Source organism: Musca domestica, unplaced genomic scaffold (genome assembly GCF_030504385.1).
Source record: "Musca domestica strain aabys unplaced genomic scaffold, Musca_domestica.polishedcontigs.V.1.1 60, whole genome shotgun sequence".
Taxonomy (NCBI): domain Eukaryota; kingdom Metazoa; phylum Arthropoda; class Insecta; order Diptera; family Muscidae; genus Musca; species Musca domestica.
The window spans coordinates 4443189-4470911 of record NW_026712364.1 but is presented as its reverse complement, the minus strand read 5'-3'; the positions used below and the strand labels follow the sequence as shown (position 1 = coordinate 4470911).

Below are 27723 nucleotides of genomic sequence, written 5' to 3'. Positions count from 1 at the left end.
TACATGCATACAACAACAATACGAACAAATAAAGAATAACAACATACATATGAAGGGCTCACAGCTATACCGAACTAAGTCATAAAAACATAATTCGAAGATATTTAGAGGTAAAGTAAATGCACTGCCATTAATTTATGGAAGGAAAAATTTAGTCTACCAAATGAAAATGTAAAAGTCTATATTCAAAATTAACTAATGATATTAATTTAACATAAAAATAATTTAAATATATTACTAAAAAAATATTCAAAAACAAAAAAATCTACTTTGGTTCATTATTACTCTGAATAAAATTTCAAGGTTTCACAGCTAAAGCGAACCAAGTCAAAAAAAAATAAAATAAAGTGTTCGTTATATGACTAAATATAGTTAACTTTAGCGATTAATTTCCCACTAGTTTCGGAGTTTTATTTTAAGTCATGTCTTGGATTGGCGGCTGGCAGCTGCTGGTGCTTCTATTGTAATTGACAATCATTGTGATTTTTAGGAAAATAAAGTAAATTATTTTTTTTTTTAATAAATTAATGTTAACAGGGATAAAGGAAAATTTAAGGTTTCAACTATGGTAGATATAAGAAGGTAAAGTCATGCAAATATATGTTTACATTTTTATACCCTTCACCATTTTTATACCCTTCACTGACTTGGTTTATTACGTTTGTAATTCCGTTTGTAACACCTCGAAATATACATTTTAGAACCCATAATATATTCTTTATTAGCATAAAATTCTATGTCGATTTAGCGAGGTACGTCCGCCTGTCCATCTGTTTGTCTGTGGAAATCACTCTAGCATCCGAACGAAATGAAGTAAGTTGATAAAAATTTACTCAAATGTGTATTATGTCTGCAGGACTTTTGGTATTGAAAATGGGCCATGTAGGTCCACGTCTTGGTATAGCCCCCATATAACGGTACCTCCCGATATGCGGTACTATTACCGGAACTATTTCAAATTTAGTATATGAAGTTAGTATATGAAGAGGCACGTCTTCGTATAGCCCCTAATATACGGATGGATTTTTTGAAAATTGCCAAATTTGTACCAAATGGTGGAAGGAATTCAAAGTTCGGCCCGACATTACTTACAGCTTTTTTACTTGTTTTTTCTAAGTTTATTTGAAAATGTATATTTGAAATGTATATTTATAAATCCATTGTACATACAAATCAGAGTTTGGAACCTGCTTTCTAGGCAGGGAAATTTGACAGAGTAAATTACACAAAATGCAGAGATGGATATGCTTATTTGAAATGACTTTACCTTCTTAATTTTACCATGGTTTCAACAAATATTTACACATAAAAAATTCGTCATTTCCGTCTTCATCATTTTTGGGGCTGGCAAATATTCCTCATCTTCATTACTGGAAAAATCACTAGCACTGCTATTATTACTATCCATTTATAGAAAACACTGATTTTTTTTTAAAATATTGCTGAAAAGTGAACGACAATAAACACGTGCTCACCAATAGTCAAAGTGAAACACACTGACTTGGTTCATTTTTGCTTTGAAAAAAGTCGAAAATGACAGTCGTTGACTTAGGTTTTTTAGCGTCATCTTTGGAACGAAACACTTTTTGACATTGTGCTTTACAGGGTAAACAGAGTTTCCATATACGGGGACATTGGCACTAATTTCAGCATTTTTTATTTTTCATGACTTGGTTCGGTATAGCAGTGAGCCCTCCATATACATGTACATATCCGCATTGTTGGGAGATACCCTGTGCCATTTTCTACTCCACACAATGTTAGCATATTTACAATCATCGACCATGTAAACTTTTATGTGTTGGTATGTATACACATACGTTTGTATGTACGTATATGGGGTATGATTATGGGCCAGGATTTAAGGCACTAGGCTAATGAAGAATTATGGGCCCAGCATGGATATGCCAAGTAATAACCCAATACAATTCTCACAATATCAAGCACACTCACACAAAACACACATGTAAAGAAGTTCACTTTCAACGCTCCAATGCAAGTTTGTTATTGTAGCGCAAAAAAAAAACGAAAATATTTAAGTTTAAATAAAAAATAAATATAAACATATTTTTCTCGGGGATCTTTCTGCCAACAGTGGAAAGCAATTAATTGATTTTTGTCTCCCTTTCTTCTTGGCATGGCTCTGTTCCTGACTGTGTTGTTTTCGTTTTTTCTTCTCTCTATCTCTTTCTATTTACAACGATATTAAATTTAATTTTCCATTCTTTCATGTTTCATTTTAATTTTAGCTTCCCTATGCTGGCTGATGTTGTTATTGTTGCTGTGGCGAAGCTGTATTTATTTTCTATGTTTATTGTTTGGTCGCTGTGTGGTTGCTTGGTCGCCCAGTTAGGTTAGCAATACCGTTCGGCTTGCAAACATTTTGTGGGGGCCCACGGTTGCGTGGCATGGGTACATGTTTTATAATTAAATAGCTTTTAGCATTAAAATTAATATAGCCATTTTCTTAAGGTTGATGGGTGGCCGGCCCAATTCGTTTGGTTGGCTTCGTTATGCCATACTTTTTTTTCTTCCTTTTTGCCTTATGACTTTTCATTGGTTTCTTCGGTTATGGCGGGGGGTCCTTTTAAGGAAATTGAGTATTAAGTTAACAAAAATAAAATAAAAAAAAAAACATGAAGTAAAGGAAATAGAAAATTGAATATAACATTGTTGTGGAAAACAACTAAACGTTTTATGTAGTAATTTCAAAAGGATAGCCAGTTCTTGTGTGGTGGATATTTCAAGTAAATTTAAATAGTGAATTTTCGAAAGAGGGATTTTGAAGTTTTGTGCTCTGCACAGAAATTGATTTTTCTTTAATCAATGATAAGTCTTTAAGCCAAAATACCGCAGATTTTAATACACCAGTTTTTTTAGAATACAATTCTGAATACAATTTTGTTGAAAAACATTAGCTGTGAATCAGAGAAATTTTAATATTTTGTTTTTTTTGTAGAAATAAATTGATTTAATAGGAAAATCACATTGTGATGACTCATTGCTTCTGCATAAGAAAATCGATATATTGAATGAGGAAGGAGATTCGGTGATTCGGTGAAAGATTCGGTGAAATTAGTAGGAAAATACTGGAATAGTCGTCAAGTGGTTTCTGAAAATAACTGTTGTAAACTTTTTTATTTGTCCTTGTTGTTTCTGTTGTTATATATTTTCATTTTTATTATTATTATTATTACTATTATTATTATTATTATTATTGTGCTTCCTAATTTATTCAACTAATTCTAAACAAACTTTTAAACCCTCAAAAACTGAAAAAAAATGAAATTTGGACTTTGACCAAAAATACAAAAAAAAAAAAAAAAAAAACTGCAACAAAGTCAAACGCCATAATTTTTAAATTTTTTTACATTTAATGAATGAAAATAAAAAATATCGGACATAGCATCAAATTTAAGAATCAGTTTAGATTTGTTCCAATTGGTCACCTTTGGCACGAATTATGGTCTTCAAACGGCCAATGAAGCCGTCACACGCTGCCCGAATGTTGATCTGCGGTTTTTTGGCCCATTCCAGGCGAAGCGCTTGCTTGATGTGATCAACACTTTGGTATTTTTTAGTGCCAAGTTGTGTCTGGAGTATTTTGAAAAGCAAGCCAAGATTCTCCAAACACAATAGTCCAACGGATTTGTATCCGGAGATTTTGGTGGCCATTGTGCGCTGGAAATGAAGCGAGAAATCTCATTTTGTAACCGGTCTTGGGTGGCGTGTGCTGAGTGCGATGGTGCTGAGTCCTGTGGGAATATCCAAGGTCTGCGGACAAAATGTTGCCTGCCCAAGACTTAAATACACCCTCCAGAATATTTTTGCGATAATATTTGGTATTTATTCTGATGCCGTCGTCGATTAATATGAGCGGAGAGCGACCATCGGCTGTCATGGCGGCACACACCATCACCATGGTCGGCGCTTGAGTTCTGTTGGCCAAACGAAGGTACACATTTTCAGCTGACCTCTTTGGCAAGTAAACACGACCATTTTGTTTCTTTACAAGCTGCTGGAAGCGAAGCAACTCTTTAGCTCTTTTGAGTATATTTTTATCGATTGCGGTGTATGTTCTTGAACTTTTTGGAATTTCAGCGGATTTACCACGATCTTATTTTTCAATTTTTTTTCGAATGGAATATTGCGATATGTCCAGCTCACGTGCCATTATTCGGCCTTTGCGACGTGGGCTTCGATCAAGTCGCTTCTTTACTTTTCGAACCATTTCTGCTGATGCTGCTCTTTTCTTCCATCCACTTCCGGGATGTGCGAAGTTTGAAAGAAACTCTGAAGAATTATTTTGAATTTTTGAATAAGAAGGAGGGGGTCAAAAATCCCATATTTAAAGAGAATTTCTAACTTGTTTCGTTATAGCGACTTAATATTTTGACCCTTTGTGGGTGAGGTATCATATACCATCTTCACACAAGATCACTTGTTGATAGAAATATTGAGATGTGCGGAATTTGAAAACAAATGGCTGTTTACTTTACATTTTTCAGAGTTATTATTATTCAAATTTAGATCCTTTTGTGGGGATATTTTGGACATTTTACAGTCTGTGTTTCGTTACAGGCACCATAACGTGAAACCGAAATATATTCGGAATTTTGAGGGACTTATTGGCTTCTTATAACCGCAATCAAAATATATCCTAAAAATGTTTGGGAATTGCGAAACATTTTTTTATTTGTTACTCCTTTTTGGCGATTTCTTATCACTTTAAAAAAAACTGAATACTGAGGACGTGACTCTTCTGTTAAAACATGTACAAAATTTAATGATTTATACTGATTTAGACTTTTTGCATTTCTAAGATACTCTATTTTTACTTAAATTTACGTTTTCGTTTACTTAAAAGAAAATCTGTGAAAATTATTTATATTTGACTCAAAACACAACATGTTACTAAGTGACATGCCCACAATATGTTTAACAGCCAGTAAAGATTTTTAAAGATTAATTATTGCCACTGGGCCCACTTTCACAACATATTAATATTTCATATTTTTTATTTATTTAATTTGATATATTAATTGCAAAAAAACGCCCCTCAACAATTATTAAAGCATTACAGTTATTTTTTTTTAAATAACATGCTGTAGTTTCCATTTAAAATCCATTTCAGTAGCATAACAACAATTCAGTAGCATAACAAGGTCTTTGCTTTTGGCCAAATTACAGTGATTGGTAGGATATACACACATACAGACAATGGAAGGGTAATCAAATATAGTTGCTGGTGTAAAAATATCGAGAAGTAAAAAAAAAAAATAAATATATAGAACAGTATTTGTGTTGAAATAAAAAACGGAGGAAAAAATAAATAACAGCACATAAAATGAATCTGACAATTTAATTAAAAGCACTACTACACCCGTATTCAGTTGTTAATGTTACCATGCCATTGCTGTGTTCTGGTTAATGGCGGTCATGTGTAAGTGTTGGAACATGTAGTATTTGTCGAATAATGCAATAGTAGACACATTATTACAGTTGTAGAGTTCTTTTTTTGCAATTTTTCTTTTTTTTACTTTTCCCCGTACAATCGACATTAAATTATACATGGATTTCGATTATTTTACACATACATGAACAAGCTTTACATTGATAAAAACATGCGCTACTGTAGAAAAAGCGATGGTGTTTTTGCTATAAGGCAAATAATTGCTTGGAAACATTATTGCATGGAAATTGGGCTGTTCGGAATCGGCGATGAGTAAAAATTGCTATATAATTGGACTAAAAATAGAATCGCAACACGATAGAGCCGGCCCTTGTCCCTTATGAGATGGATCTTCCTAATTTTTCGTTGTCATATAATATTTACCCCCAATCAATTCTACATCTTTAGACATTTGTTTGATTCACACAAAAGGTCAGCTAGAGGCCACATACATTGTTCACAGACCTTTTGTAATTTGCATAATATCCATATAAAACCTCCATTAGTATCTTATGGTCTGTGATTATGCCAAAATATATGTATACATTTTTTGCTTTACATTTAAAATCATCATATTTGTTTGGTTAAACAGGAAATGCAAGCAATTTCCTTATAAAAATAATCCAAAAAAAAAAAAAAAAAAAAACAAGCAAACAAATTTGTCCTTCAAGTGGAAATAAGTCTTTTGAACTGTGAAACGAATTGAAGAATAAGATGACGATGATGATATAGTAAATAACCCAAATCCTTGGTATATAAATGTATGGGGAAATATACAAATATCAAAGAAGTAAGTTAAAATGAGATGAAACGCACACACACACATATATATATATATATATATATATATCCCACAAAGTGTAGCAGTGAGTGTTGTGTATACGGTCAAACTAAGGACATACAACAAGCTATCACTTATACTTGTGACACATAAGACACACACGGACACTCAACGGGAACTTGTATCCTTTAGTTTAGTTCGCTTTGTTGTTCTACTATTCATTCATTCAGTCGCTCACTCACTCAGTCACTCATGGCCGAGTTCTCCTCCCCTTCATTTTTATTTTTATTTGTCCTTATCAAAGGCAAGACAATACAAAGGAAATGGTTCAACAAAATTGGATTTCTTATTTTTTTCATCTTCTTCGTCTTCCACTGCATAAAGGCATCGTCTTAAGAAGATACCATGTTAAAAATCTCATCACAACACATGTTCTTTTTTTGGGCACTGATGGCTGGTTGGCTGGTTGTTCAAAGGAGCAAAAAAAAAGCACCAGATGAGAATCACTATAAGGGATGTAAGTGTTGCTGTGGTCATGTAAGCATGATACTGTGGCCAATATTATTTATGGGGATTATTAGAGTGTAATGGACACTAAAAAAATTAAAAATAATTATTTATTGAAACAAAACAACAAATGTTAATGAGGAAATTATATCCTCAATTGGGCCTAAGACCATCTTCAGCAACTGGGGATATTGAAAAGGCTTTCCAGGTACATGCTAAAATAATACTAAGCTAAAAAATGCAAAGTTACTTGATTTATCGTTCAGAAAAAAATAAATTGTTCTATAGAAAAATACATTTTTAAATAGAAAAATACATTATCCAATAGAAAAGTACTTTTTTCAATATAAAAATACATTTTTTAATAGAAAAATACATTTTTCAATAGAAAATTACTTTTTCCAATAGAAAAGAACTTTTTTTAATAGAAAAGAACTTTTTTTAATAGAAAAGTACATTTTTCAATAGAAAAGTACTTTTTCCAATAGAAAAGAAATTTTTTCAATAGAAAAGTACTTTTTAGAATCGAACCGTTCTCTCTATGTGAAGCCTCAGCTTCTCCGATGAGAAAACATTCGTTGTTCAGCTGTTTGTAAACAAACAAACAAAGTGATCGTGTTTACTTGGCAAAGAGGTCAGTTGAAAATGTGCAGCTCCGGTTGGCCACCAGAACTCAAACGGTGGGCATGGTGATGGTGTGGGCCGCCATAACAGCCGATGGTCGCTCTCTGCTTATATTAATTGACCGTGGCATTAGAATAAATGCCGAATATTATCGCGAAAATATTCTGGAGGGTATATTGAAGCCTTGGGCACGCGAACATTTTGGCCGCAGACCTTGGACATTCCAACAGGACTCAGCACCATCGCACTCAGCACCCACCTCACGCCACCCAAGAATGGATGCGAAATGAGGTTCCTCTTTTCATTTCCAGCGCACAATTGCCACCAAAATCTCCGGATATCAATCCGTTGGACTATTGCGTCTGGAGTATTTTGGAAAGCAAAGTTGGCACTAAAAATATCTCAAGCAAGCGCTTCGCCGGGAATGGGCCAAAATGCCGCAGAAAAACAATCGGGCAGCGTGTGACGGTTTCATTGGCCGTTTGAAGGCCATAATTCGTGCCAAAGGTGACCAATTCGAACGAGTCTAAACTAATTCTAAAATTTGATGCTATTTCCGACACTTTTTGCTTTCATTCAATAAAATTTCGAAAAAAAATGTAAAAATATATGTCGTTTGACTTTGCTGCAGCATTTTATCTTATCCAGTATTCTTCTGTCTATTATTCCATATCCTTTTAAAATTTACGTTTAGTGATCTGTTGGTCCCCGATTTTTTTAATTAGGTTGGGGAATCTGTTGATCCTTGAAACAATATTCTTTAAAAATCCATATTTAGTGGTCTGTTGGTCTTCGAAGAAATATTCTTTAAAAATCCACGTTAGGTTGTACGTTGGTCCTTGAAAATGTGTTCTTTCTTAATCCATATTCCAAATGTTAGTCATTTAGTGTTATTTAGTTTTTTAAATATTAATTTAGTTCGAATTTCCACAAATACACATAGACAGCAACAGCAGCCATATTTAAAATTTTAAAAATGCAGTTTTACCCGTTCACTTAGCACCGCGGAATAGTCAATTTTAGTACCGTTTGTAAAGAAAGCACAGCTACAACCCCTCAGAATTCGATTTTTTTCTTTAGAGAATCAAAGGCCAAATTTTACAAAATTTTTCCATTACACCCTAATATACATATCACATTTTATTACCGTTGTTCTACATTTATAATCTAACTACGGTTGGAAAATGTAGTTATTTCCGTTCTATTTTTTTCTTTTTTGCTTTTGGTCCTTACTCGTGTTATATTGTCCTTCAGTTTAGAGGTTATTGTGATTTCCTTTGTGAAACATATATATGCACATGGAAGTATAGCAAATGTGGTATTTTGTCTTGAAGATAAATTACTTTAATTTATTTTTATAAACAACAAAGAAACAACTGATATTCAAGAGGGCAGACACAAAAAAGATAAACTATAATAAAAAATATGGGGGCGGCATATACAAATTGTTTTGTTATATAAAAAATATTTTAAATGTCTTATACAAAAACAAGGCTTCAATACAATTGAAACAATTTATTTTGAAAAAAATATTTTTTTTTTTTGGAAGATATAATTTTCAGGTCTATTTTTAAAAGAAAATTTTAATTCCCCACCGCACAGTCGTTATCTGTTAAAAAATTAAAGCAAAAAACCTCCCACATTTTTCTGGGGTAATGATAGAGTTTTTAAACAATTTTGGGAAAATCTTTGCATTGAAAAACTTTCAGCTGCACCCCACTCCCCCTGTATTGGCAAAGAAAAAAACATCAAAGAAAATCTTATTATCTTTTCAATGAAATCAAATCTGAATTAGAAATAACTGAGGCATAACAAAAAAGTAATTTAATTATGTCTATGGTATTTTTCAGTTGAAATTTTTGGTTGAGAAAAAAAAAGAAAAGAAGCCGGTTTACTTATCTCGAAGAAAAGAAAATTATTTAAGTTGATATATTACAAACACATGAATCTCTGAAGGAGACAGAGAGATAAGTGGTTCAAAACAGACAACCTTGAGATGTTTTTTTTTATGTTGCGAAGAAAAAAATTCCCCGAATGATAAGTTTTGGTTTAGGTTTAAATATTATTTTAATCTAAGTTGCGGAGAATATCAGATTTATGTATTTTTTGGAATTGTAAATTTAAATCTCAATTTTTTTGATGCCCTTGGTTCTAATGAAAATTTATTTTTTTATTTAAATATAATTAGAACCTAGGCCCTCATAATAAAAATTTTGGTTTAAATTAAATTTAATTACAAAAAAATACGTCTCCTAAGTTTTAATACTCAAACCTATGAATTCCTTTTTTATATTAATTAATTAATTTATCTTTAAAATATATATTAATATTTATCATTTACTTACCATCCACCCTGTCGTGTTAGGGTAAAACCAAATCTGGAATCACGATCCACGGATACACGAATGCCAACAATGCCCAAGCCTTGGGGTGTTATAACTTGACCACGCATCACAGATACCCGGCTATAATTTTCGAATTTTTGGTATATGAAAAATTCATTTCATAGTGAGAGGAGGAGGAAAAAGTAAGAAATTATTTAATTATTAAATTATTTCCAATCGAAAAGAATAATTTTAGCTTTGTTTTTGGTTTTATAATGAAATTGAATGATGCAACTAAAACTGAATTTGTATTTATTTTTAAATAACAATAAAAAAAATTTGATATTTAATTGTTTTGTTGTTGTTGTTTTTGTAATAAATGATTTCATGAATGCTTTTTTTTTTGGAAATATAACTCAAACTATTTAATTATTTAACTGTGGTGTAGTATAATTGAAAAAGTATATAAATATTCAAACATTGTTTTTAAAAAGAGCTATAATGGTATGCAACTAGTTTTGGTTTCTTTGCATTAAACTTATATGGAAATTAAATAAATTTATTAAATATTTTATATCGGTGTTTTATATACAATATAATTTTTTTCAATAGAAAAATATTTGTGGTGAATAAGTGATAAATTTGAAAAAAAACATTGTTAACTTATGTAAATTGAGAGTAAGGGAAGAGATTTTATTTATTTCAAAGATTTCAGAAAGACGAAAAAGCTAGGCGGGGAAATTCCGCACATTTTCACATTTTTGAAAATATTTGAGTTAAGCATCCTAGAAATCCATATCTTTTGTGTACATGGGATTTTGGGCAATATTAGTGTCCAAAATTAGTGGAATTTTCTACGGTAGAACAGATTAACTCTTAGTAGAATCTTTACAGGGGTATTTTACGATTTTAAAAATCGTCATGAAATTTTGCTATGGGTTTCAGAATAAAGAAAAGCTATCCTAAAAGCCAGAAATCGAAAAAAATAAAAAAAGTAGTTTTATGAAACGTTATATTGGAGACAGCTTTTTGAACACCTGAGCAACATTTTTTTAAAGCGAATAAGCACAATTAGATTCTTTCAAAATCCAAGTTCTAAAAAATATTCTTTAAAAATTCCCATTTAGTGGTCTGTTGGCCCTTGAAAAAATATTACTTAAAAATTCACCTTCAGTAGTCCTTGAAAATATCTTCTTTTAAAGTCCACGTTTTATGTTTTCTTATAAAATGTTTTCTGAAAAATCCACGTTTAGTGATTTTTGATCCTTGAAAAAATATTATTTAAAAATCCTGTCTGTTGATCCTTGAAAAAATATTCGTTAAACATCCAAGTTTATTGGTCTATTGGTCCTTAAAAAAATATATTTTTTAAATCCACGTTTATTGGTCTATTGGCCCTTGAACAATATTATTTAAAAATCCACGTTTAGTGGTCTGTTGATCCTTGAAAAAATATTTTTTTAAATCCACGTTTATTGGTTTATTGGTCCTTAAAAAATATTTTTTTAAATCCACGTTTATTGGTCTATTGGCCCTTGAACAATATTATTTAAAAATCCACGTTTAGTGGTCTGTTGGTCCTTGAAAAAATATTTTTTTTAAATCCACGTTTATTGGTCTATTGGTCCTTGAAAAATATTATTTAAAAATCCACGTTTAATGGTCTGTCGGTCCTTGAAAAAATTCAGTTATCTGTTCGTCCCTGAAAAAATATATTTTAAAATCCGGGTTTATTGGCCCATTGGTCCTTGAAAAGAATACTCTTTAAAAATCCAAGTTGGTTGGTCTGTTGGTCTTTAAAAAATATTCCTTAAAAATCCACTTTTGGTCCTTGAAAAAATATTACTTAAAAATCCATATTAGGTCCTTAAAAAATTAGGTCCTTTTGATCCTTGAAAACATAATCCTTAAAATTCCACGTTTAGTCCTTAAAAAATATTGTTTAAAATTCCACGTTTGGTCCCATGACCCAGCCAAAAACGTTTAATTGATTTCCGGAATCCCATGTTTTAAACTTCCCCTTTTTCAAATGTGTTTTTTTTTTATATATTTTCAATTTGCTTCACTGTCCACTTTACGAATCTTTGTAATGCCTAGATTTTACGTAAAATTTATGTTCGAAATTTAAATAACTTGCTCAGACATATGTCGCAGTCGCAGGGCCATTATAAATTATGTATTAATTTATTAACTGGCCAAATAAATAACAATAATTTCCATTACTCTCAATTTTCATGAAGTTGTTGTTTTTTTTTTTTTTTTTTGCAATAAAATTTCGAAACTAACATGCATATTTTGTATGTGGAATAATTGTTGCAAAAACCCTAAGGGTCATTTACAGTTTATTCTCATAGTTCTCAATTGTTTGTTTTTTTTTTAATATTTTTTTGTCATAGTAAAATTAAATTTAGAACTAAGTAAAATGTTTTGCATAAATTGTGGAGATAAAAATTGTTATTTTACATACATATTTTAAATTAAATAAATTTATTATCATAGAATTTTTTGTAAACATACATTGAGTGTGACAATATTTACAGCAAATTTGACGTTGTTAAAATTTTTAAATTTGTTTAAACAAGTTTAGCATTTAATCCTGCCAGCCAGTCAGCAACAATGGTGGCATTTACAACCAAATTGTATTTTTATGGTTTTATATAACAGGAAAGAGCTATACAGCGAGCGAGCAAGCGACCGAGAGCGCGAGAGAGAGTGCCAGCTAAAGGATAAAACTGAATATTTGTGTTTTTCGTGGTGTTTCGCCAAAAATTTAAGCACGTACATTAGCGGGTCATAAAAGTTTGAGCACGTAGAAAATTATGTTTGAAAAAAAAAATCATGGAATAGAACATCCAACAGGATAGTTAATAAAATGAGCAAAACATAATGCTTGAAATTTGAGACCCTCATCACCCCACCCAACAATTGAGGTGGCAGCGTAGAGGGCAAAACCATAAAATTTGTTGGCTTAATTTTATGGGGCAACCACTTGCACCTACAACATTGTATACAAAATGGGAAATTGGGAAACTAGCTAAACCACTGAAACTGAAAGGCAACCAAACAGGCAGCCAGCCAGCCAGCAAAACAAGTTGCCCAAAAATAAACGGAATTTCCTGAAAGGTTCAAGCTAATAATTTATAATTTATCATAATTTATGTATAGCCGACCAACCAACTCTTGACTAAAATATACAAAGCAGTCGTTTAGAGAGAATTTATTTTTGGATTGGGCGTAACGCAATTAGACAAAACATCACTTTTTTATTTGAAGTTATTTTTATGCTATCTGGGATGTTGCTTGATTATCCTTGCTGCCATTATGGCCATTATTATACACCAACACTGGCAACCTTTTTTTAAAGCATTCCTCCCTTAAGCTAAGAAGTTTTTGGCCATTAACTAAAAGAAAAAACTTCTTATGACTATTTTACCATAGTTCTTTGGGGTAAATTACAGAAAACAACAAAATGGTTTTGATTTCGTTTTAGTTTCTCTCTCTTTGTTCCTTCTCTTCATCCATTTTGACCATAAAAACCCCCCGAAAAATGTGACCATCAAAAGTTGTACTACTCTAATACACTTGTCGTTGACTAATTCCATCATTCCAAGACCGGTTAACTGCATTAGAAAAAAAACTATGAATGGTAAAAGCAAAACATATGTAATACGCCTTAACATATGTTATATTAAATAATAAAAAAATAGAACACCACAAGCTAAGAGATTTTTTCTTTGTTGTACCAAAAATGCCATCCAAAACTAGAGGACCCCCACATCCCTTCTCTTCCAGAGCAGGCAGGCAGGCATATGTTGTGTGCGTATTACAGTAAACTGTGATATGCGGTTTCCAGTGTTTATGATAGCATATTTTGTGGCTTTACTTCTTTTTTTTCGGGGACAAAAATGTTTCCTCATGTTCTGGGAAATAAAATTTGTTTTCGTTTAGTTTCTTTCCGGAGATTTTCTCTGTACTTCTCTCGAATTTCGTCTGACTTGTTATATTTTATGTTCTCTGCTTTTGTGGTGAAAACGGCATATGTTGTCATGCAGCCATAAAATCCATAAATGAAACAAGATTCTTTTTTTATTTTTTATCCGTTTTCAAAATAAATAGAAAATAAGTTTATGGAATGTATTTTTGTTTGTCAATTTTGGGATTTTTTATTTTAATATTTTTTATTTTGAATATAATTTTTATTTTTATTTATTTTTTTTTTTTTTCAAAATATATGTCAAGTAATAAAGAATATAAAATTGTTGTAGTTTTAAAATAGAAAATGTTAGAATAGCGATTAAAAGAAAGGGCGGAACCTTATTTTAATATTTGGTGAGATATTTTCAGTGACTTGGTTTTTTTAATATCCGAAAGGAAAGCCTCGCTTCACATAATTCTTGTACCAATTTATGGCCCAGTGACCGAAATTTATTTTTGCAAATATCAAAATACCTTCAAATGTCTGTCAACGACCATTGAAATGATTTATATTTTGAAGTGGTTACAGTAGGTTCACATTTAGATATACGAGTAATTGTCACACTTCCTAATTTCCAATATTTTGAAGGCTTCAGCTAAAATTAGTAGTAAGTATTTAGATTTTGGTACTATTTTGATAATTTTCGAATTACACTATCCAACAGATAATTTCGGCTTTAAATTGGCTGAAATTCTGTACTAAAGGTATTCAATTTCTACAATCTTTCCCCAAAAAAATAACTTCAGAATAAGTCCAAAATTCGGTACCTTCTTAACCTTTATATGTGGGTTATAACCTATTTTAAGAATTTTGAATGTCTCAAAACATTTTCGAACCAAATCAGCGGTAATTTGATGTAGGTAAAATGTCTTGCTGAAGAAAAATGACAATCAATAAGTACCTTGAGATGTTCGGGATTTTGTCGCAATTACTTATTTGCGTAATATTTTGGAAACTTTCAGTCACATTATCCAATGGAATTGATTGCAATTTGGACATTGGGGGGAAACAAAAATTTTGATATAGACCAATACTCGCGAACACATCGCGAACACATAGAGAGACTAACCCTCTCTCTCAATCTTTCTTTCTCTCTAAATATATATATATATGTCGCTTTTTACCACAACAAAGTTGCTTTGCAGACAGAGAGAAATAGGATATCCAATCGGTTAATTTCATGATTTTCCAATTTCGCAAAGAAGGGAGAGCTACTCTCTCGATGTTCATGTCTGTGAAACATACACAATCAAAGCTTTTGTATTGGTAATGGTTAGTTGGCTATGCCACCAGCTTTAGCTTTGATTGCGTATTTTTTACAGACATTAAATCGAGAGACTAACATTCCCTCTCTATCTCTCTCTCTAAATACACATAGTCGTGTAGGGTATTAAATAATCTGCTCCGTCAGATTTTTGCTCTGATTATTGTTTATTCCAATGGAAATGGTTGAGATTTGACATTTAAGGTTGACAATGAATAAAAATTCGCAGAACAATGTCTTTAAAATATCGATCTACATTTTGAGGGTCGATATAAGGGCTTTTAAGGTCCCAGCCCAATTGCCACATGAAATTGGGAGGGTACCCATAAAACGCCAGCAATCAATATTGGCATTTCAACATTTTAGCCTTATTACCAATTGAATGTCTTTTGTAACGAGCAAATTTTGGAGATTTCGAAGACATCCAATTGGACCATAATGTAAGCTTACACATTGTAAAGTCCAAGGTAAAACTTAATTCAATTTCCTCTTGTTCATTTTTTTTTTTTTTTTGGTTTTCCAAATTAGAATAATAAAAGTTTTTATAATTTGATATTCTATTCCAAAAGCATTTTTTTTCTAATCATAATATTCAGAGCAACTTAATTCGATAAACCCCAGCTTGAAATATTTATACAATTCAATAAATATTCATACTGAAAATGCTGAAAATAAAAAATATTAACAGAAACTCGAAAATAATATAAAAAGAGTCATGACGCTACTCATTACTTGGTAATTAGGAAAGGTGAGTTCGTTAGCTTTCTTCGTTTTTAACAATAACCCATTCTTTTCAAACAACTAGTAATGCACAAGGAACTTTGTTTATATTATCTTTGAATGGGTAATGGAATTCTCGCTCAAACAGCTCACAAGTTTTAGCTGGATATAGCTTCCCCCTCGTAAACCAACAAACCCATATAAAAATAAAACTAGCAAGATTAATAGAAGGGGAAACGCGGTATTGAGCTATTTTTAGCGAAACCATGTAAAACGATGTATTTTTTTTTTTTTTTTTTTTTTTTTGACATAAAGAAATAGACAAAATATTCACCGGAGACAGTTTGGTTATAACCACATCACATACACACACATATATATACATAAAACTGGATGTCATATATCGAAATATGGTTCACAGAGGATATTTTGACTTGACTCTACATAAACATGTACCATGTACATACATACACAAATATATGAAAAAATATGAATTCATATACAATGTGGGTCAACTTTTACGATTCAAAAATGTTATTTTGTTTTTCTCTGTGTGCGTTTCTTTGTTTCAGTTCTCAACTACAGAATATTGAGGTTAAAAAATGTAAGAACTTTGCTCCATTGCTGGTAGTCAAATACGAAAGAATATACAAAAATTATATACAGCTGGATCCAGCAAAACCCATCCACAAGGGGTATAGTATTATTATATGGAATAGGGTAGCACCATACTGTTAAGAAACTGTTGGAGCATGTAACTACTACTACCACAACAACTGCTGATATTTTTGTTGTTGTTGTGTGGAACATGTTTTTTTTTTTTTTGGTATTACTTGGCAACATGTTCTACAAAAATCCATAATATGCTACCTTTTTGGCCAAAGGCGGCTGGGGGTGTAGGAGATATTTGCCGGCCCGTCTATACATATTTTACATACATAGTTGGTATGTACAAATGCCACTGTAGGTATGTATGTAAGTCTCTGTATATTACATGGAACATGTATGTTATACAACCTTATATGTTTACAAGTTTTTTAGTTAGGGTTGTGTATTTTTCTTTTTTTTGCTTGTATGCTCTGTAAAAGTAATGAATATCTTGAGATAGGGAGCCAGCCAGCTAGCGGGAGAAAAAAAGAAATCCTGTGGCAAATAAAAAATATCCATTGCATACTTTTCAGCGCAATTTTATTTTATATAAACGAAAAAAACAGACATACACTCACATATATGAGAAAGGCATGTTTGTGACCATAAATTGTACAAAATACCATAGATTGGCGGAGAGCTCAGAGACAGCATCCTGTTGTTATTTTGGAATAGGAATCGGCATTTTTTGGAAAAATAGACTATGTTGTGTTACTACTCACAGTAGTCCTACAAAGTTCAGGGGATAGGTTTGAGAGAGACTCTCTTCCAGTGAATTTATCCAAAAAGTCGTTATATTGCCCATAAGTAAAGGTTTTTTTTTTCGAAATTTGGAGTTATGAAATATGAGAATATTTGCGATTATGAAGTATATAAGTCCTAAAGCTTGGTTTAAACATTATGTAAGAGTGATATGTAAAGTTACTTTTCCCATTTAATTTTCGCATTTAGCAGAGAAACATTTTAGCGCTCCTTAGAGCTTTGTTTTCTCTTAGAGACAGACAGAGATAGTTTTTTTTTTATCAAGAATATAGGAAAATAAGTCTGAAGTTTTTTTCTCTTTATTATTAAGTTTTGGCACATTGATACAAAGAAAAAGGGATAAGCTTGTTTGCGTTTATACTTCTTCAATATTAGGAAGTGTTTGTATTTGGTCACAAAATTTCGAGCCTCAATATTTTCGATGAGATTAATACCTGTTTCCCTAATGACCTGTTCCTCAGGGATACAGAAAAAAATTTTTTGAGAAATCTAATTTCAGGCAAATTTGTCAAACTTTTTGAGCTTCAAATTTATTTTAAGAGTAAGAGAGAATAAAACTATCACAGAAATGTTCGAAACTAGTTCGCTGTTAATAAATTTTATTTTATTATTATTGCCTGCGACAAAAAGAGTCGTATCTTAATTTCGCCTGAAACTATTCAACATATTTTCCAAGAAATCTTAATTTTATAAATATTCTGTGGAAGAATATGCCGTAAAATTCGGTCGAACTTTGTATAACTATTGAAAAACTTAGATAGCCAAATTGCTTGGCTTGTTGAACTTCAATTTTAAACTTAGCCTTATACGACTGATAGCCAGAACCTTTAATTAAACTTATCGCTACCCAAAATAAAAAATTAACGCCCATTCTTTTACCGGCTATTCTTTAAGACCACCAAATATGTGACAAACATATAAAATTTGGCAATTCCGGTGGAGAATAGACCAAAATCCAAAATCGAAATAGTGACCTTGTATTAAAAATTTTCCTGAATTCTTAAAACGTCGAATATCAGTGGGGAATTCATAGATTGCCACCTATTCAGAGGGCAAATATCGCTAAGGCCTTTAAAACCAATGTCTAAGGTTCAAAAATTCTGAAAAACCCCCTTTTTTATTTCATTAGTGTTTATGAGACTATTCCGAAACCAAATAAGGTTTCAAAAGATTAAATTTTAGGCTCTACGGATGAGGCTTAAAAAACACCTTACATCGACCAGGCTCGCCGTATGGAGCTCATCTGAAAGCGTCTACCGATGTTGGACACGTTCCGTAAGCTGAGTTGTAATTCCTTGAGAATCACAGATGCCTAAAATCCATAATTTGGAAACTATGGTCGAAAAATCGAAATCAGAAGATAACGCTCTATGCGGGAACTTGTAACAAAAACTTTTTGAAACTTTGAAGCGTCCAATATCAGTGAAGTATTTAAAAATTACAACCGATTCAGAAGGCAGAAGGTGACTTAGACCTTCAAAATAAAAACCAGTATCTGGAGTTTAGCTTTTATGAAGCTCTTCCAAAAACTGGGCTATTTCAAAAATTGGGCTATCCAAAAACTGGGCTTTTCAAAGACCGAAAAATATTAAAATTTAGCCACAACTGATGAAGACTACAGCCAAGCATCCAAACGGATCCAAAATCTGCCAAAGCTGTTGTATAGAGCTGATTTGAAAACATGGACCGATGTTGGAAATGCTGCGTAAGCTGAATTATAATTTCACGAGAAAAATGCCTGAGTTTAATCACATCATTTTGAAGTTATGGCCAAAAAATCAAAATAGAAGATACCGCTCTATGAGGGCTAGACAAAATTGGAATTTTCTGAAATCTTGAAACGACAAATTTCATTGAAAATGTTTTTCATATTTTCAAATTTTCAAAAGAGTGAACGAAAATCGATTATTCGAAAATCGAAAATTATAATTCCAGAGGTAAGCACAACTCTCCTAGCCTTGAAATTATTTCGCAAACCATATTTATTTCCGTTACTTCCACAACAACACCAGAGTTTGAAGAATTAAGGAGAGCTGAATCATAGAGGTGGAATTCTTTACCATCCAAAATTATAGTCCATAAGTCTCTCTTACTTTCCTTTACCGCTTTGATCATTGTCCATTCCCATTGTCTGTCCAGCGATCTCTAAACTATAAGATATTAGATTTTCCAACACAAATTCGAAAAAAACTAATTATATTTGATTAGTCAGAAAGTTTAGAAATAGTTTCGGTTATCTAATTTTTATAGGGGAAAAAATAAGTGCCGACCTAATATACCTTCCCATGGACTGTATTATTTGTCCAATTCTGTGAAAGCCGAGCATATAAACAACATGTGGCTGACGCTATATGTTTGTTATTTTCCTTTGAACATTGCATTCCATTGTGTATGGATGATATCTTTTGAGCAGTTAATAGCGCGATATATATTGCTGGTATTGTTGGTAAACAGTAACACATGGGAATTTGGAGGGCGCTTCTATGCTGCTGCTACTGCTGCATATTTGAAATAGCATCTTAGTTTTCATTTAACAAAAACGAAAAATATTCCCTACCTTGCTTAGAAAAATGTAAATAATTTTCTATTTATTTCTATTGCTTACATTTCCTCTTCGAAAAGATGAAAAAAAAAAAAAAAAAATAATGCAGAAACCATGACCACGGAAAGAAATGTACCATTGTTGTCCTGGCATAACACATGAAATATGAAGCCCTTTAACTATTAGCGTTTTATAACATAAATTCACCAGGTTACTCCAAGATGTTCTGTGCAGCATTAGATGGAAGCCAAGAAAAAACAGTGCAATATTTTTCTTCTATTTCTTCTACTCTCCTTTTTTATGGACGAAAACAAATTATAAAAGTTTTTGTTATAACCCGAAAAACTCTTTCGCTGTTTTGCCCAAACTTTTCGCTTTCTTTACTTCGCTTCTCTTCTTCTATTCCAACAAATAATGTTGGCGTGCATTTGCCACTACTAGTTTTGTAATTCTTTGCCCAACAAATGTATGAAAGGAATTGATAAAATGAAATTTTATGCCATGACCCGCCCCCCCACACACATTCCGTCATCTGGAGTCGTCCTGGTATCTCGAAAACTTTACTATATGGATTCGTGTATAAAGCTTAAATGAATGTTTCAATTTAAGGTGATTATGGGGTTTTTGACCAACTTTTCTTTCTTGTCTGCCCCAAGTGTTGGCCTGTCTGCTCAGCAGTTCCTCTTGTTCACATTACTTTGTGAGTAGTTTCAGCTTAGCTCAATCATGCCGTTGTTTTTGTTTTCTGCTTAGATTTTAGCCATTAATAAAGTGGGTGTTCATGGTTTATTACATTGTTTACTAAGAAGAAAATCGTTATTTTTCAACATTGTTTTTCCTAGAGCTTTTTACCTAATTACAAAATGGTTTTTGATTAATGTCTATAATTTGGTAGTAGCATTAGTTCAATAATGTGCTGCAATGGCGAGCAGGGGGAGGAAATAATGTATTTTGTATTGATGTATGTAAAATGGTGTACATGAACACAATACCATAATTTATGCTACATTAGAAAATTATGGCAATCGATGAAATTCTCCTTAAAGTAGGCAATGAAATTTGCTGCCTGGGTTTTTTATTGAACTACTAAAAATATCAATTAAATGACGAATTTTATTGCATTTGTTTGACATTTTGTGGCATATATTTTTAAGAATCGACAGTTTCAGAGACCATGAAAGACAAAAGAACATATTTTTGTGTACGATGCGAAAAAGAACATTTTTAAACCCTAAATGTAGGCTTTATATGTTGTTTAGTTAAGAAAATTTTAAATTAAGGCTATATAAGGCCAGATCAAATGACTTTTTTTATATTTAGCTTTAGACATATCATAGCATGCTTTATGAAGCTTTCGTACATTTTGTAAAAAAAAATTAAAATCATTATTGTCTAGCATAAATTAAGTTTTATATACTATTCGTATAGAATAAATGTAGTAAAAGTATGTACTGCATATAGCGTTATTAAGTTAAAAAAATGTGAACTTTTAAAAGTATGCAAAATGGAGAAATCAGTTTAGAAATTACTACAACATTAACTGTAATCTGACTTTTAATAAACAACTATCCGATGGCATATTTTCCCTATTTTGATGTTAAATGTTAACAGGCTTCATATTTTATTGGACAAAATCATATATATCTTTCGCCATGGAACTAAACAAATAACTCAATTAGGGGAAAACCCAATAGAAGTAGATTTCATTCTTTTAAGAGGTCAAATGTAGACGTGGTCGTCGGAAATTTTTCTGAAATCATGTTCATCCAAACATTTCTAAAATTAAAAACAAAGACTTTTTCAAAATTTCAATTACGGGCTCAAGTGCGCACCTATCAGTTTAACGGTATTCGTGTGTTGGAATCTACATAGAAACCATATTCTTTGATGTATCTTAGAATTTTTAAAATTTTCATTTGATTGCTATTCAAAATGAGCGAAATCGGTCCACCATAGGTATGGCTCCTCTAACAGCTTTTTGAACAAGGACAACCCAAATGAGTTGCAATTTTACATTTTGGCGTTTTAAGGGATAGAACCTCTTTTAGACCAGAAAATATTACTTGTTCTCTATTTTGTATGATGGCTTTGATGGCTCGGCGTCTCTGAGAATATAAATCCTTTCTACTAATTCGAAGAGTATTAGTCAAACAGGTAAATTCCAAAGTGTCATGGATTATGGAAGATATAAAGTACACTCTCAATTTGTTTAATGTCGGCCCAGCGTTCTAAATAGCCTTCGTCCAACACTAAATCTAGTTATTAGAATTTTGACTTATGGTGACTCTGTTTAATATATTTTCCCAATCTCAAAAGTCTTCCAATTTATTCCTGACATTCAATTTAAAAAAAGGTTAGGTTATCGTTTGGTAAAAGAAGTTCCTAAAAGTATGCAATATTTTTTGTTTACGAGTTTTCAAATACATTTAAACCTAAGAGCATGAGCTTGAGAGCGGGAGTGCCCGAAGAGTGCGAGTTTTGTACGAAGTTAACTCTTCACACTATTGTTTAATGTGCAAGCGCTGTCGAATTACTCCTGCTCGAAAAGTTAGAGTGGAAGTCGAAATACTCGAAATAGATTAAGAGTTGGTTTGATAATTTGTGTGTTTGTTTATTAAGCTTTTGATGTTGCCTTGGGCTGAAGGACGGGGAATTTGTAAAGAAATTAAGAGAGATTCTACTCTATTGGTGTGTAATCGTATCGCTTTTATTGGAGTAATTTCGAGTAGTGATTAAAACGCACTTAAAATCGAAACAGCATTTTGCAGGAACAGTTGCCCATACAAAATGGCAACACCTTCACGGGTGCTCTCCGTAAATATATATTTCGTTAAGGAGTTAAACTAATAGTGACTCACAAAATAATTCTAATAAACCAAAAAACAGGACTCTCTACTAGATTTATATAAGATATATAATAAAAATATATAAATTCTCTTAACACACAAAATCAGAACCAATGCAAAACCATGTAATCAAGGAGTTACGAAATTGAGAGAGCATAAAAAAGCGGCTCTCTGTCCGGCCCTGAACTTGTCATGTGTCTTTAATTATAATCCAGAAGATGAGTTCGAGCAATTTCAGTAGGGACTAAATTAAACACGAATGGAAAGAGTTTTCAAAACATAGATTTTTAATTCATATTTGTCTTTTTGTGACTAAATAATAATTACTTATTACATATTATTCTTAAGCAATATGTAAGAAGGTTAATTTGCAGTAGTTGGGACTATTAGAAATTCCTTGGAAACCTATTAAAAAAAATAATTTTATACTTATATTAATATAATTTATATATTTTATTTGCAGGGCAATGACATAGCATTTGCAGGAAGTTGATTGTTTTAATATATTTTAAAACTCCATACCATTCCAAATACATTGCTCCTTTTTCTCAACAAAAAATAAATATATCCTTCAGGCAAATAGGAAATACATTCATACCCGATGTTATATTAGCAGCAATTGACATTAACAACAACTTTTGTTCCTCTCTTTTCAAAAGGTACGTAATGATCAAACATACAATTTGTTTCTTTAACATCCCAAAGTGTTGACTCTTTTTAAGAAAAAAAATCACAACTTTTTGCCTTTTGTTAAATAACCATACAATTTCCTACTTAAATATTCTTTTACTTAGCCCATAAAGCAGAACAAAAAAAAAACGATACATCATTTCTTGTTTCATTTCGTTGTTGTTTTTTTTTTTTTTTATTTCGTCGCTGACTTTCTTTTCTACTCCTAATAGCATTTGAAATCAAGAGACCCGTTTTTTGTTATGCCTTTATTTTTTTTCATTTACATTATGTCCGCTAGCCATTATCCTTCATCCATTCAGGCATTCATTCAGTCAGTCAGCCATCCGACAGTCAGTCAGTCATTCATTCATCTAACCCGTGTACAATTATGAATGTTGTGTTTGTAGAGCATAATTTGCACTTTTGTATATTATTTACATAAAAAGCACTACTAAATGAAATCTTTCGTCTATTTTGTGAGCTGCCACTGTTTCGTGTCGGCGTACGTGTATGTACGTACGTTTGTTTGTTCATGAGTTCTAACTTCTTGTACTTGTGTCAGTCTAATAACTGTAGAACAGGGATGGCATTGTAGATTTTTCACATTTGTACCATTTTTACAGAAGATTTATTGTGGATGAATTGCAAGACTTCATAAAAGCCGTAAAATTTAAAAAAATTGATAAATTGTAATTTATTTTTGATTGATTCTTTACCTAAAATATTCAGAGGTACAATTTCATGAATTGTAATCGCCGGGGTAAATATATCTAAAATAATACACAAAATTTTCATATGTTTAATATTTTGTACCAAGTGACACACGCTTGACGTTTTTCAAATATATAGAACCAATTGTTCTTGAAAATTTTTTTCCGTTTGGCAAAGTTTGACACTAGTTTAACGTCATATGTAAAAGTAGACTTTTATGTATGAATTTGGTGTAATTACAGCATACTTTTATGCGCTGGCAAAAAATATTACAACTCTTAAAAACTCATAAGACGTATAAAATGTTGTTCCAATTGTTACATTTTTTACGATTTTTAAATATTTAGAAGCATTTATTAGTTTAACCTTCCATATACAGGGTGAGATGAAAAAAACTGCAACCAATTTCAGACTGCTGTCATTTCTAAGCCACTTGTCCGACAGCTGTTAAAATTATTCCAGTGACAGCTCATTATATTGTTTACAAGCGGACAAAATCATTTTGGTAAGAATTTCCCAGAAAAAAAGTTATTCGTGATGGAATTCAAGCGTGATAGTGTGATTTCTTTACATTTGGCTAGAAAATTACAAGTGACTATCGTTCGAGCACTCCAGAATTTAAAGGTGAATAATTTTTTTTTTGTCTCGTACCATCGCTCGTTACCGCGATACTGGTAGCTTAGCCCGACGTCAAGGAAGTGGACAGAAGAAAACACCAACATCAGCGAAAATGGTTCGAAAAGTACAGAAGCGGCTTGATCGAAACCCACGTCGCATTGGCCGAAAAATGGCTCGTAAGCTGAACATATCGCAATATTCCATTCGGCAATTGAAGAAAAATGAGCTCGGGGTAAAACGATTGGAATTCCAAAAAGTGCAAGAACTTACACCGCAATAGGAAGAAAATAGACTCAAAAGAGCTAAAGAGTTGCTTCGCTTGGTCAAAAGTGGTAAACTGCCGAATTTGGTTTTCTCCGATGAGAAAACATTCGCCGTCAAGCAGTTTGTAAACAAACAAAATGATCGTGTTTACTAGCCAAAGAGGACAGCTGAAAATGTGCACCTTTTGTTGGCCACCAGAACTCAAGCGCCGGCCATGCTGATGGTCGCTATCCGCTCGTATTAATCGACCGAGCATCAGAATAAATGCCGAATATTATCGCTAAAATATTCTGGAGGGTGTATTAAAGCCTTGGGCACGCATACAGTTTGGCCGCAGACCTCGGACATTCCAACAGGACTCAGCACCATCGCACTCGGCACACGTCAACCAAGAATGGTTACAAAATGAGGTTCCTCGCTTCATTTTCAGTGCACAACGGCCACTAAAATCTCCGGATACCAATCCAAGATTGGCAGTAAAAAATACCAAAGTGTCGATCGCCGGGAATGGGCTAAAATACTGCAGAGCAACATTTGAACAGCGTGTGACGGTTTCATTAGCCGTTAGAAGGCCATAATTCGTGCCAAAGGTGAGCAATTGGAAAAAATCTAAAATTATTCTAAAATTTGATGCTATTTCCGACAGTTTTTGCTTTAGTTCAATAAAATTAAAAAAAAAAAAAAAAATGTAAAAATTGTATCGTTTGACTTTGTTCCAGTTTTTTTATCTCACCCTGTAGAACCAGTAAAAGAGCAAGTTTTTGAATTCGCTCTGAAATCGAAAAAAATGAATATATCAAAGCTAGATGGCATCCTTCAAGGTGAACATATCGGTCAATCAAAAACTGGCAACGTTGGTACTATTTTTTCTACGGCCAAAAGATACCAACTTTATTTTAGAATTTTTTCTTCATTTTGTCGGCGATGTGGAAACTATTTTCTGGGAAAAATTTTACTACACTTCAGGTTTTGGACTACCTATTATGTAAACGTACACTATACAATACTTCATGGTATACTAAAACAATAAAAATATATTAATTTATATTTATGGAATTTCGCCTAAATGTATGCTTTAACATTTCAAAACATGTATGTGAAATAGACACCTTAAAAATGACTATAACATAACATGTAATCATTTACCCTTTACATGTTTTATACAGCAGGTCACAAAAGTTAAATTCTTCAAAAAATTTGATATTTTTTTAAAAATCTTAGGATATCATGGGATATTTTAAAATATATTTTTTACCATGACTGTTAGCCCATCCGCATGCCGTCTCTGACAAAAAAAAAGCTTGTCCTTTCTTTCCACTACATACTTGTGAATTGCTCTTGTTTATGCATCATATGAGTAAGAGTGTTGAAAGCTTATGAGGCAAATGGGCGGCAGAAGTACTGTACTGTACTGGGCCGCGCCGTGCCTTGCCACAAAAGCAAAACTGCCGAACCCTGAGCAAATGCGAATGGAACATTTCAAAAGAACTCAAACCAAATGCAACGAATTGAAACATACTTTATTCTATACAAAGTGTTTTCGTCTATTATTTCAACTTAAACACAGTCATAATGGCTTTTAAATTAAGTTGTTGACATTATTCCATCGCATTTCTTCTGGTTCCATACCACTTGGTTTGTTGTTGGTTTTTTATTATTGTTGTTGTTGTAGATGTGTTGGTTAGACTCATTTCTTTTTTCTTTTCGGTTTTTTTTTCATTTTTTGTATTTCTGCCTTGGTATCCTTAGCTATTGTTTTAACGCAGAATAAAAGAAAAAACAAGTCATAGAATGTAATGAAGGTTGGGCGGAGAAGGAAGTTTATAAAGAACAATAAAACATTATTTTATATTCAAAGTAGTGTTTCTCTATTATAATGCAAAGCTTGTTTTTCAGCGTGAGGACACAAGCAGCAGTAGCAGCAAAAGCAGAAGAACTGTGGAAAGCTACTTAGCTTAAGCTGGTTGATGCATTAAAAATTCAGAGATGAATGACTTACTAAATATATTTGCCTTTTAAGACGATTTGCGCACAACTTGAGGGACTACACTTTACATTGATAAGAGTTTAGAAAAAGAAATGCTTAAAAGAATTAATTTATTAAATTTAGGCCAATAAATTACCAGGGTTCAGTCAGCTATGCAGTTGACAAGGCTATGCCCACATAAGAGTTAAATTTTGTGGAAAAGGCGGGGGAAGCCCGGAATATTGCCTTTTTTAATTTTTTAGATGCATGATTAGATCATGGGAAAAGCTTCCACTTTTTGTTGAATCAGTCCCCCAATGATGAGAATCAATCCGGTTGCGATCCGGTCAGCTTTTTCAATAATATTTACAAGTTTCTAACTCCTTTTGGATTAACAGGGCTTGATCTGCTTCCGGTAAAACCAATAACAGTTTGTTTGTGATGAGAAAAGGTTTAAAAAGGAAACAGGTCATGGTGCCGGGTTTGAGGAATTTTTTAGTGGTTATGTAGATTCCTTGGAGCCCGTAGTCTTGTTTCTGACAAGTCTATAAAGGATCAATTTTAAAAGGCCAGGACAATCTTTTTATAACCTCCACCGTATGAAAACTTGAATCATTGCTAAATGGGAAAGCCTCTAAAAAATTGAGGTGGAGAACAAAGTACCAGAACCTCTGCGTTGGACTTTCAAAACACCCAAAATAGGCTGTACCCGCTGTATATAATTCTTAAATTTAAAAATGGACTGACATTGAAAATATTTTGTATTTTTATTCAACGAAAAATTAAGATGCCTAATTAGCCAATTCGGTTTGAAACTTTCAAAATCTGTTGGGTTGATATCCTCTAAGAATCTGAAACCTTCAAAATATGGAGATGTGATGGGATCGAACCCTAACTAAAGTTTTTTTAAATATATGAAAAATTCTTCCCATGGAGAACCTAAAATAAACAGTTACAGCTGATTCGGAATGATATTGTGACTGAAACCGAATTCCAACTGAAGTTTTGTTAACATAGAAGATATTCTTTCTTTGGAGAAACTGTTT

At 32.3% G+C, this 27723-nt stretch overlaps 1 protein-coding gene across 4 annotated transcripts in view; it reads right to left on the bottom strand.

The window, feature by feature from the left end:
* The window catches only part of LOC101894875 (teneurin-a), a 568898-nt gene that overhangs the window by 45934 nt on the left and 495241 nt on the right, over window positions 1-27723 (bottom strand). For all 4 annotated transcript variants that reach the window (XM_059129381.1, XM_059129382.1, XM_059129383.1 and 1 more), the window contains one exon: window positions 9710-9829. In XM_059129381.1, coding sequence (XP_058985364.1) covers window positions 9710-9829 — 120 coding nt within the window. The remainder of the gene's footprint in view (window positions 1-9709; window positions 9830-27723) is intronic.